The sequence below is a fragment of the Jaculus jaculus genome, chromosome 1, assembly GCF_020740685.1.
Source record: "Jaculus jaculus isolate mJacJac1 chromosome 1, mJacJac1.mat.Y.cur, whole genome shotgun sequence".
NCBI lineage: Eukaryota > Metazoa > Chordata > Mammalia > Rodentia > Dipodidae > Jaculus > Jaculus jaculus.
Window position 1 is genome coordinate 103,982,775 of NC_059102.1, and position 12,736 is coordinate 103,995,510.

The window sequence follows — 12,736 nt, forward strand, 5'->3', positions numbered from 1 at the left end:
TTGCAGATCATCCAGCACCTATACAGGTCAGGCTTGATTATTTTCCAGTTCTTTCCATGGTTAGTGCCAGCACCTGCATCCCAGGCTACGTCTGCTGAGCCAGAACTAGTTTTCTGAACCAGGAACTCACAGCACCATCTACTCGCATCACCAAAGCTATGCCCAGGAGAAGTCCCACACTGCTCACAGCAAAGCCTATGGCTTCAAAAATGAATCTGTGAAGAAAAATGGAGAACTTTCAGAGGATGGATAATAGCTCTAGTGGTACCTTTCCCCTACGGAGGCAAAGCCTTCTCCACTCAGGCTGTCCAGAGTTTGCTCAAAGCTTCTCCCTTCAAATCTCCTCCTTAAGCAGTCCCACTTACTTGGGGGCAAACACCTTCCAGACCATGAGATGTCTGCGGAGGATGGAGGCTGCTAAGGCACAGGCGAGAATCTAAGGGAAGAAAGGAGGCACTGAGTTACCTGGGAGGGGAGGAAGAAGCAGGGAAAAGAGAGTCGTAATAGGCCCCTGAGATAAAAGAAAGACGGTACTGTGAAAAAAATCGTGGCATAAGAGTTAGAAAACCCAATTCCTGCATTCAGGCTCTCCTTCCCAGAGTAGAGGAAGATGCCAATGACACATTTTCTGTGTCTGGACACAAATTTAGGAAAGATTCCTGGCCATAACCTCAGCTTTTTCAGTATGTTCATTAATGGAATAATACACAAATGCAACTAGCAGGGCCTAGACATTGGCTGTAATGAGGAAACAATAAGAAACCCCAGATTTGACTGAAAAGATGGCTTAGTGGTTAAAGTGCTTGCCTCTGAAACCTAAGAACCAAGGTTCAATTCCCCAGTACCCACACAAGCCAGATGCCCATGTGGTACATGTGTCTGGAGTTCGTTTGCAGTGGCTAGAGGTCATGACATGCCCATTTTCATCCTCTTTCTCAAGTAAATAACTTAAAATATTTTTTTAGAAAAAAAAAACCCAGGTTCAAGTCTCAGAAGTTGCCATTTGTGGGGCTGGAGAGATGGATCAGTAGTTCAAGGTGCTTGCTTTCAAAGCCAGATGGCCCAGGTTTAATTCCCCACAACCCGTGTAAAGCCAGAAGCATAAATGGCACATATATCTGGAGTTTGTTTGCAGTGGTTCTCTCTCACACACTTTTTCTACCTCTCAAATAAATAAGTTAAAAAAATTTATTTTAGGGCTGGAGAGATGGCTTAGCGGTTAAGCGCTTGCCTGTGACGCCTAAGGACCCCGGTTCGAGGCTCGGTTCCCCAGGTCCCACGTTAGCCAGATGCACAAGGGGGCGCACGCGTCTGGAGTTCGTTTGCAGAGGCTGGAAGCCCTGGCGCGCCCATTCTCTCTCTCTCCTTCTATCTGTCTTTCTCTCTATGTCTGTTGCTCTCAAATAAATAAAAATTAAAAAAACATTTATTTTAAACCTGCCACTTGAGGATGGGAGAGATGACTCGATGGTTAAAGGCACTTGCTTACAAAGCCTGATGGCCTGGGTTGGATTCCCTAGTACCCACATAAAGCTAGGTGCATAAAGTGGTGCATGCAACTGAAATTTGTCTGCAGCAGCAAGAGGCCCTGGTACACCGATTCTCATTCTCTCTCTGCAAAGAAAATATTTTAAGCCAGATGTGGTGGCACATGCCTTTAATCCCAGCATTCAGGAGGCAGTGGCAGGAGGATTGCTGTGAGTTCAAGGCTACCCTGAAACTACATAGTGAATTCCAGGTCAGCCTGGATTACAGTGAGTCTCTGCCTCAAAAAATAAAATTAAACAAAACAAAAAAACTTAAAAATTAAAAAAAAATGACCAAAAGCAACATACTGAAGGATTTATTTAAATATAAAATAGGGGGCTGGGGAGATGACTTAGTGGTTAAGGTGTCTGCCTACAAAGCCATAGGATTCTGGTTCGACTCTCCAGCACCCAAGCAAGCCAGATGCACAAGGGGTACATGAATCTGGAGTTCGTTTGCAGTGGCTACAGGCCCTCGAGTGCCCATTCTCTCTTTCTCTCTCTCTCAAATAAAAAAAAATACACACATACACACACATTTTTTTTTTCCTCTCAAGGTAGGGTCTCACTCTAGTCCAGGCTGATCTGGAATTCATTATGTAGTCTCAGGGTATCCTCAAACTCTCAGCAATCCTCCTACCTCTGACTCCTGAGCACTAGGATTTAAAGGCATGCACTACCATGCCCGGCAATCTTTTTTTTTTTTTTTTTTTAATATATTTTGTAAGCTAGGCGTGGTGGTACATGCCTTTAATCCCAGCACTCGGGAGGCATAGGTAGGAGGATCACCATGAGTTCACCATGAGTTTGAGGCCAGCCTGAGCTACAGTGAGACCCTACCTCAAAAAAACAAAACAAAACAAAAAGAAAAGAAATCCCTTTAAAAATAAGATAGGGCTGGAGAGATGGCTCAGTGATTAAGGCATCTGCCTACAAAACCTAAAGGTCTAGGTTCGATTCCCCAGTACCCACGTAAGCCAGAGGCTTATGTGATTGCAGGCATCTGGAGTTTGTTTGCAGTGGCCAGAGACCCTGGCACACCCATTCTCAGTCTCTCTCACTCCCTTTATCTCCCTGCTTGCAAATAAATATTTTTTAAATATTTTATTTATTTCAGAGAGAAGAAAGGGGAGGGGGAGAGGGAAAGAGAAAAAGAATGGGTGCATCATGGCCTCCAGCCACTGCAAACAAACTCCAGATGCATGCACCACCTTGTGCACCTGGCTTATGTGGGCACTAGGAAATTGAACCTAGGTTCCTTAGCTTTGCAGGAATAAGCCTTACCATTAAGCCATTTCTCCAGCCTGTAAATATTTTTTCTCTTTTTTTTTTTTTTTTTTTTTTTTTTTTTTTTTTTAGGTAGAGTCTCACTCTAGTCCAGGCTAACCTGGAACTCATTATGTAGTCTCAGGGTGGCCTTGAACTCATGGCGATCCTCCTACCTCTGCCTCCTGAGTGCTACTGGGATTAAATATTTTAGAAACAAAATAAAACCAGGCCTGGTGGCACACAACTTTAATCCCAGCACTCGGGAGGCAGAGGTGGGAGGATCCCATGAGTTTGAGTCCACCCTGAAACTACATAGTGAATTCCAGGTCAGTCTGGGCTAGAGAGAGATCTTACCTCAAAAAAACAAAAATCAAGTAAAATAACCTGCCATTTAAGGTCTAAGTTTGGGCAATCATGCCACTTATGTGTCCTTCTGTCAAGGCTCTCCCCAGAGGATTTTTTTTTTTCCCTGAGGTAAGGAGGTAGGGTCTCACTCTAGCCCAGGCTGACCTGGAATTCACTATGGAGTCTCACCTCAAAGTGGCCTTGAACTCACAACGATCCTCCTACCTCTGCTGGGCTTCAAGGCATGTGCCACCACACCCAGAAGCCTCTCTCAAGAGTTTTTGAAACTATGAAAACGTGTGAAGTACACACATGAGAAAAGGTCACCAGCTCTATGACCTCTCCCCTACACCTACCTGAACACCAAGGACAAAGAGGTACTTAAGGCCCAGTTGCAGCAGCGCTGCATTGAAGTGATGTGGAGCATCCCGGAGCCGCATCTCCATCAGCGGTTCCTCCTCTTCCTCCTCAAACCTGCCTCTGGTCTCAGCCTCCATTGCCAGGGGCTTCCGCCTCTTTCTTGGCCCTTGACTCTCACACAGAAAGGGCCAGAGTAGGAGCAGTGGGCAACCTACTGCCTCAGGGAAGAGAGATGGCATCAAAGGAGGGCCCTGGACCAGTCCACCCTGGTTCCTCCCTCCCGCCACCCTAGTTGGCTTGAGCCGCAAGAAGCCAACAAAACCACATCTTCCCAATCCAAATCCAAAGATTCCCCCTCCTTCAGCCCACCACAGAGCCATAGTAAACAACAGACGCTAGGGAGCAGAAGCAAGTGGTACCTGCAAAGAGGAGGTGGGAGGCAAAGGTGTTGGCTCCCACTAGCAAAGCAGGCAGCCAAGTAGAGGAGCCATGACCTTCTGGGAATCCCACAAAGGCTGCATGCCAGTGAATGGCTGGAAAGACAGGCTGGTGGCCTGTGGAGTAGAAGGTCTGGGTAGCCAAGAGGGCCCAAGCTGAGACTGCCTGCCATGGCACAGTAAAAGGACCTGGAGGAAAAAATAAGCATCTTCACATTCACATTTCATTCTCGAGACCCAAGATCACATGTGCCCAGTAATTCAGTGCTAATTCTCACAGTCTCATGCTCACCTCCCCAACCTCCCTAGATATAACACTGATACTCTTTTTTTTTTTCCTTGAGGTAGGGTCTTGCTCTAGCTGAGGCTGACATAGAATTCACTATGTAATCTCAGAGTGGCCACAAACTCATGGTGGTCCTCTTAATTCTGCTTTCTGAGTACTGGTATTAAAAAGTGTTCACCACCACACCTGACTCTTTTGTTTGCTTTTTAACTGAGGTAGGGTCTCACTCTAGCCCAAGCTGACCTGGAACTCACTCTGAAGTCCCAGATCCTCCTACCTCTGCCTCCTGAATGCTGGCATATGCCAGCATACCAGACAAGACTGCTCTTTTAATTCCATCTGTAGGTGGGTGTGGTGGATATGCCTTTAATCCCAGCACTCTGGACACGGAGGTAGGAGGACTGCCCTGAGTTCAAGAGCAGTCTGAGACTACATAGTGAATTCCAGTTCAGCCTGGGCTACAGCAAGACCTTACCTCAAAAAACTGAGAAAAAAAAATAAAACCAATTCTATCTGTAGCACAAAGCCTTACCACTGTAATTTGAATCCTATTGTTTTCAATCTCATCTTCTCTCTCTCACACACACATAGCTCATTATGCCATATGTTTATAATGTGTTGTTATTACCGAAAAATCAGAGAATGTGTTCATAAAGATATAGCATTTCCTTAAGAAATTAGTACTGGAGCCAGGTGTGGTGACACACGCCTTTAATCCCAGTGCTGGGGAGGCAGAGGTAGGAGGATCGCCACAAGTTTGAGGCCACTGTGATACTACATAGTGAATTCCAGATCAGCCTGAACTAGTGAGACCCTACCTCAAAAAAAAACACAAACAAACAAAAAAAAAAAAGAGAAATGAGTCTTGGTTCATGTCTCCCCTCTCCATGAGCTATGATAGCCAATGGGGGTGGGGGAGAATCAGCCCAGAGATGGCAGGTAAGAGAAGATGTCAGGAAGACCTTCCCAACTATGAGGGACATGAGGCCTCCATGGTGACAAGGTGGGAAATTCAAGAAGCAACACCTTCCACAAAACAAGGCGGTCGGTGTGTACTCTCTTCAATGAATGAGGGCTGAGATGAGCATTTACCAGTGGTGCTGATGGGTATCCCAGCAGCAAGCAGATGCAGGAGAAGGAAGCTCTGCAGAAACAGAAGCAGGAACACCAGGCTGATGCGCTCTACATGCAACAGCAGAAGAGGGAAGGCCAACAGGACGAGGGCTGTGACCAGCGCCGCTGAGTAGACACTCCCCAACTGATAAGCAGCCACCATCAAAGGACCCTGAGATTGGGTCCTCTCTAGCCGGCCGCGGAACTCCTCTTGCATGTGTCGGTAGATTTGAGGCACCACATAATCCAGGTCCGCCTGAGAAGTGGGGGGGCCTGAGAAGGGGGTGAGGATAGTCCTGGTCCGTGAAGCGCCTGGCCCGGCCTTCACCAGCACCGTCACAGGTCTCCAGAGCAGCAGCAGGAGCCCTGAGGCAGCCAATCCCATCACAGCTCGGGGCAGGAGAACTGATGCCCCAGCAACCAGGGCCTGGAGATGCGGGGGTGCTTCTTCTGCCCCTGATGCCAATGCCCAGTAGGCAGAAGTGCCCAGTGCCATGAGAGGCAACCCCCAGCGCACAAAGAGGACAGGGGGCTCAGGGCTCTTGAGATTACCATAGCGCCGAAGCCACAGGCGCACAACAATTAATAGGGCCACCAGCGCCCCCACGCAAACTCCATACCACAGATTCTTGGCTCGACCACCCACCATGGATGCCAGAGGACTCAGCCAGGGAGAGGAGTGACAAGCAGGTGTCTCTTCAGGGCAGCGATGAAAGAGCCCAGCTAGCCTTGTACACAAAAGCAACCCAACTCCAAGCCTCAGGGCATATGTGCCACCGTGTCGTGGGGGGCCTGTTGGAGCAGAAAAGCTGAGGCGGGATGTTGTGAGCAGCTTAGATGGCAGTAGCTGGCCTTCCCAGTGAAGCTGGGCTACCAGGAATAAGATAAGAGAACCCAAAAGAAAGGGGGTTGCCCTGGCCTCAGCGACAACAAAACTATCAGAGAAGAAGGCAGCCAAGCGGAGGAACAAGACTAATAGGACAGGCCCAGGGATAGGAAGCTGGGTTGCTAGGGACCTCTTAGACCCGCAGCCAGCCCACGCTTTCCACAGAAAAGGGAGGAGTGACCCTCCTGCAGCCGCAGTCCCTAGAATCACGGAATCTAGCTTCAATCCAGTAGTTGCCAAGAGTCCAGCATACAGTATGGCACCAGCGAGGCCACAAGCCACAGAGGTCAGCAGCAGGGGGCTGAAGGGGAAGCCTGGGCGTGTTGTCCACTGGGATGCAAGCAGGCAGAGAAAGCAGGCAGCCGCCAACAGAACTGCACCCCCTGCCATGCGGACCAGAGAGAAACGGGCCCAAGACTCGAGACACAGGGCCCGAGCTCCTCGCAGGAACTGCTGCAGCTCTGCAATCACAGTCTGCAGGGGCACCTCAGCCCCCTGGGCACTCTGCAGAAGTTGCTGGTAGTCAGCAGAGGCCTTGGCGAAGAGGTTCTGCAGCCTGTGAAGCTCGCTAACTTGGAGATCCTGAGTAGCAGCCGAGTAGGTGTGAAGAAATCGGGACACCTGGCAGAAAAGGTCAGAGACATCAATTAGGGCCGAGACAAGGATCGGTGTTACAGAAGAGGGTGCAAGGAAATCAAGGGTTCGAATTCCATCCAGGACAGGGAAGGAAGGCCTAATGGAAGAGGGACATGGTGAAATGAATACCGGAACAAGGACAGTGGGGTGGTCGTTGTGCTTTGTCACGTGGAAGTCTAGCTCTTCACCTACCTGCTGGGCGTTGATGTGGAGAGCAGAGGCTTGCGCTAGAGCAGAGGAGTGAGGATGGGCGTCAGTGCCACCTGAGAAGAGCTCAGCAATCACTTCCCCGATGTTCCCAAATGGGATGGGTAGGCCTAGCAGCAAGGCCAGCGTGGGCACAAGGCTTACTTGAGGAATAACCTCTGGCTCCTACAAGGAAAGGAAAAGAGTCAGTGAATTCATTACAAAGCTGAAGTCAGTGTTTGGGAAAGAAGACATAAGGGCCTAGGTAAGGAATGAGAACGGGGGATACCCCGATCATAGTTTTGGGAGTCAGACCACAGGTACGATGGTAGGGGTGCAGAAAAGGCAAACTTCAGGCCTCACCTCTGGTGGGACACTGGAAAAGATGGCTGTAGGGCTGTACAAGAAGAGTGCAGCTGAGACCTCCAGCTCACTGTCACCTCCATGGTCCCCATTTATGGTCATCCCATGGTCCCCAGCCACCACCAGTAATGTGTCATTCGTCAGATGCTCCACAACTCCCCTGGGGTGGGGGGTGCACAAGAAATGTGTTAGAGGTAGAGAAAGATTCTTCTCAGAGGCTCCTTCGTCCTCATCATTGACTACCATTAAAAGGGCCCAAACCTCTGGCAAAAACATACTTCTTAGGCTGGAGAGATGACTCAGCAGTTAAGGCGCTTGCCTGCCAAAACCTCAGGACCCAAGTTCAGCTCCCCAGTATCAACCTAAAGCCAGATGCTCAAAGTAGCAAATGCATCTGGATTTCATTGGCAATGGCTGGAGGCCCTGGTATGCCCATATTCTCTCTCTGTGTCCCTCCCCCTCCCCCCCTCTCTCCCTCCCTCCCTCCCACTTTCTCTTACTCTCTTGAATGAATAAGCAAAATATAAAAGAAAAACTTTAAAAGACACTTCTTTAGACATTATCCTCCTGCCCCAGGCCACAAATGGAAGTATTCAAAATGGACGATACCCCTAGCTTTAGGGGAAAAAAAACAAAAATTGACTCCCCCAGCCAATACCCCACACTCACTGGATCACCTGGTCCATCTGGCTAAGTTTCTTGGCCATTTCAGGGTGGCTAGGCCCATGCTTGTGGCCACAATGGTCCACACCCAGGAAGTGAGCAATCAGCACATCCCATTCACCACTGTCCACTGTGAAAAAGAGAACACTGAGCACAGGAGAAGGCATACTCCTCAACCCCAGCCAGGCTCTGACATTCCCTATGTCCAGAGATACCAGCCCAGCATGTTGCATCCATGGGAGGCCCAGAATCTGTCGACTAAAGCTGTTCTCCCCAGCTCCCAGGCTTAGTCATGGGCTAAATGCTCTGGACCCATGCTCACTGGTGGGATAGAGGTGTTCTAGGATGCCATTGTCCACTGTGTGCAGATCTCTGACATTGAAGGATGAGAAGAAGAAAGCTTGGGAAAAAGCACCAGGAAAAAGGTCTTTCCAGGTATCATCTCCCATGAAGACTACACGTTTTCCTGCAAGGACGAGAGAGAGTCACATCATGAACAGGAATCAGGGCAGGAGAGAGTGTGAGAGGAGACCCTTGAAGACCTACCAGAAATCCCAACCACACATCCTAAGAAATTCCATCCAAAGTGAGGGGAGGGAGGGAATTACCATGGGATATTGTTTACAATCATGGAAGTTGTTAATAAAAAAAAATTGAAGAAAAAAAAAGAAATTCCATCCAGCTTCTCCTTCACCATGAGGGCCTACAGTTCACCATCAGGAAGCTTTACCTGATAACCATATTCAACCAGACCTCTTGCTCCTGTTCCTACAAAATGATCTGCTCTTTCTCAGAGCCTAGTTATCCCTGTTGCCCAGGGTGCATCTCTGTTTTTCCTGGGTATATCCTGATTTTTCCAAGAAGTTAAGTGAACAAGACTTGGATCCTGCTTCTTTCTTCACACTTGTCTCTTCACTTTTCTCTTGGCTCAACTAAGAGTTCCCAGGGAATTAAACAAACATTCCATGCGAATTAGAAGCTTCGCCAAAGACAAAAAAAAAAAAAAAAAAAAAAAATCCCTGACTCTCCAAACTGAGCTCTCAATTCCCCTATTCCACAACCAAGCATGCAGCTGGACCACCCTGCCCCACCCCCCACAAAGTTCTGGTTCCTTACCCTTTAAAGGCCCATGTGTGCCTACCTTCAAAATGGGAGCACACTGACCTGCACTGGCGAGCTGCTGAATGAGATTGTCTTCTACTATGGCGTGGCTAGCAAAGTTACTGCCAGCATCAATAAAGGTGGGCAGTGAGCCAGTGGTGAGGGCCTTGAGGCGCTGCATGGTAGTGGTGGGAGGATCCACCTGAGATCGGTACAGCCGGGCATGATGGGGTTGCATCTCCAGGATCCTCTGCAAGGAGTTTAATTTTCCCAGAAAAGGCAAGGAGGCAGCAGAAGGCTTCCCAGGCACATGGGAGTGCTGGGGCTGGGCAAAGTCAAATCGCAGAGCATCTATCAGCAACCACACAACACGAGAGAACCGGGATGCCATCCAGCAGGCTCCAGGCTTCCCTTGGCTCCCCCATGGCAGGGAACCAGGACCTGGGGGTTCTTGGCAGCTACTTTGGTTGGTGAGCTCCAAACGGGTGAGGAGGAAGCCACTGGTGAAGAGGACAATGCCAATATAATAAAGGAAACAGACCCAGGCCAAGAAGAGTAGCACCAAGACCTTCTGCATCCTGATGGAGAATGGGGAGGGATTTTAGCATCTTGAGGCAAAGAGCCCTCAATACAATGCCCAACTAGAATTATGTCCTCTCAGCACACTTCCTGGACATACAGCCCCATAGCCAACTCGTTCCAGTGTTTCTCTCTAGTAGTTATACCAATATCTCTGAGGGACAGAACCTGAGCTATTTAAAATGCTGCTTCCAGAAGCCTGGGAGACAATTCAGTCAGTAAAGTGCTTGCCTGTCAAACATGAAGACCTGAGTTCAATCCCCAGAACCCACACCCACAAGTGTGGTGGTGCACACCTTTAATCCCAGCACTTGGGAGGCAGAGGTAGGAGGATCACCAGGAGTTCGAGGCCACCCTGATACTACATAGTGAATTGCAGGTCAGCCTGAGATAGAGTGAGACCCAACCTTGGGAAAAAACAAAGGCTGGAGAAATGGCTCAGCACTTAAAGGTACTTGGTTGCAAAGGCTGACAGCCTGGGTTCAAATCCCTAGTACCCATGTAAAACAAGAGGCACCGAGTGTTGCATGTGTCTGGAGTTTGCTTGCAGTGGCAAAGAGGCCCTGGCAATCTCATACTCACTGTCTCTCTGGTTGCAAATAAATAATAAACAAAATTTAAAATTATTTAATATTTTTTAAAGCCCAAGCCAGCCATGACAGTGCATGCCTTTAATCCCAGTACTCATGGGAAGCTGAGGTAGGAGGATCACCCTGAGTTCAAGGCCATCCTGGGGCTGCAGAGTAAGTTCCAGGTTAGCTTGGGCTAGAGTGAGACCCTGTCATAAGAAAAACAAAACAAGCCAGGCCTGGTGGCACATGCCTTTAATCCCAGCACTCAGGAGGCAGAGGTAGAAGGGTTTCTGTGAGTTCGAGGCCACCCTGAGACTACATAGTGAATTTCAGGTCAGCCTGGGCTACAGTGAGACTCTACCTCAAAAACAAACGAAGTCTGTCCTGGTGGGCTTGTAATCCCAGTGGTGGGGAGGCAGAGACAGGCAGAACCCTCGGGCTCCCTGACTACCCAGTCCTAGCCTACTTGGCAAGTTCCAGAACAAAATCTCAAAAAAAGGTCGCTGAAGCTTGAGGAATGACACTTGACGGTTGTCCTCTTGCCTCCACAAGCATCGCCTCCTCCTACACACACACTGGCACACCCAAATGCTCTTTCCAGAGCCCATACACCCACTGATTCAGGATCTTTGAGGGTGTGCACAGGAATTTGTACGTGTACAACCAGGAGATCCTAATGCTGTCAAACCACGTTCCACGAGGAAAACTATTACAACAGGTAGCTCGTTTTTTTTGACAAGCCATTTCAACCATTCGGTCCCGGACTATCTCTTATCACTCCCAAGGTGGCTAAGCATCCCAGCAGAGGGGATACAGGGACTGGGCACAAGGCGCCGCCTAGCGGAGAACGAGGGGCCGGAGGGGAGGAGTCAGGTCTCCGCTTCCGGGCGTCCAGGGTCAGCCGAAAACCAGAGGCGTCCTCTGCCCAGCCGAGTGGGGCAGGAGCACGGGTCCAAGGCCAGCGGGGCCTTGCGGGGACCCAGGTGACCAGACGGCTCTGCCTCCTCCGGCAGTTACTCGGTCTCCACCTGGACGCTCTGGCCCCAGTGCTGGCCACCCCGGCAGCAAGCTAGGGCAGGGAAGGGGCGCCTGTACTTCGGGGTGACGGTAATGGGAGATTCTCGGGAGACCCTGGCTCACCTGGATCGGCGCCCGGAAGTGCAGCGGCGGCGCCCGTGGATTTCACCAGCGAGGTGCGCGCGCGAGACAGAGCGCCCCACCCGGAGCTCTACTGCCACCTGCCGGCCCCAGAGGGGAAGTTCGACAAGTTTGGTGGGCGATTTATTAATTTACAATTACAGCAAGGTGGGGGGGGGGCTCTTTCATTCTCTTTTTGTTTTGTTTAGTTTTTCAAGGTACCGTCTCACTGTAGCCCAGGCTGACCTGGAATTCATTATGTAGTCGCAGGGTGGCCTCGAATTCACGGCGATCCTCCTACCTCTGCCTCATTCTCTTATTACAAGCAAAAAAATAAATAAGTTTATATATATAGCCGGGAGTGGTGACGCACGTCTTTTATCGCCAAACTTGAGAAGCAGAAGTAGGAAGGAGTATCACCATTGAGTTCGAGGTCAGTTTGGAGCTAAAAGAGAATTCCAAGTCACCTTGCAGAAGTGAGACTACTATGGAGGATTTTTTTTTTTTTTCCTCAGGGTGACTTTGAATTTATGGAGATCCTCCTACCTCTGTCTCTCGAGTGCTGGTATTAAAAGTGTGCGCCATCACGTCTGGCATCCATAGCCTATTTTTTTTTTAATTATTTTTATTTGAGAGAGGGGAAAAGGCAGAGTGAGGGAGAGAGAGAATGGGTGCCCCAGGGCTTCCAGCCACTGCAAACAAACTCCAGATGCACACGCCACCTGGTGCATCTGGCTTACATGCATCCTGAGGAATCTAACCGCGGGCCTTTAGCTTTGCAGGCAAGCCCCTCAACCGCTAAACCATCTCTCCAGCCCCACCAAAGCCCCCTTTTTTTGTTTGTTTGTTTTTGATGTTTCGAGGTAGGGTCTTGCTTTGGCCCAGGCTGACCTGGGATTCACTATGTAGTGTCAGAGTGGCCTCAGCTCATGACGATCCTCCTACCTTTGCCTCCCAAGTCCTGGGATTAAAAGCGTGTGCCACCATGCCTGGCTATTATTTAGCTTTTTGAGTTCTGTGTATATCCTGGATATTAATCCTGTGTTCGATGTATAGCTGGCAAAGTTTTCTCCCATTCTGTAGATTGCCTCCTTTCTCTATTCACAGTGTCCTTTGCTGTACAAAAGCTTTGTAATTTCATGAGGTCCCACTGGTTGATTAATGGTTTTATTTCCTGAGTAACTGGCGTAGTATTCAGAAAGTCGTTGCCTATGCCAAGATGTTGAAGGGTGTCCCCTGCTTTTTTTTCTGGTAGTTTCAGAGTTTCAGGTCTGGTA

The 12,736-nt window shown here is 49.3% G+C and overlaps 1 protein-coding gene across 2 annotated transcripts; it reads right to left on the minus strand.

The window, feature by feature from the left end:
• Nucleotides 1-11,494, minus strand: Pigo (phosphatidylinositol glycan anchor biosynthesis class O). Of its 2 annotated transcripts, XM_045141562.1 has the most exons (11): nt 11,463-11,494; nt 9,235-9,749; nt 8,393-8,536; nt 8,077-8,200; nt 7,408-7,567; nt 7,051-7,230; nt 5,316-6,843; nt 3,920-4,126; nt 3,497-3,714; nt 366-436; nt 1-215 (listed from the first exon to the last, which is right to left on the minus strand). In XM_045141562.1, the coding sequence occupies exons 2-11, from the start codon at nt 9,746-9,748 to the stop codon at nt 86-88; spliced, it is 3,276 nt and encodes a 1,091-aa protein (XP_044997497.1). In that variant the 5' UTR covers nt 9,749; nt 11,463-11,494; the 3' UTR covers nt 1-85. The 2 variants fall into 2 exon arrangements, with proteins under 2 accessions (XP_044997497.1, XP_044997498.1); XM_045141563.1 differs by lacking the exon at nt 11,463-11,494 and having other exon boundaries at nt 9,212-9,316.
• Between the last annotated feature and the right edge of the window lie 1,242 nt (nt 11,495-12,736).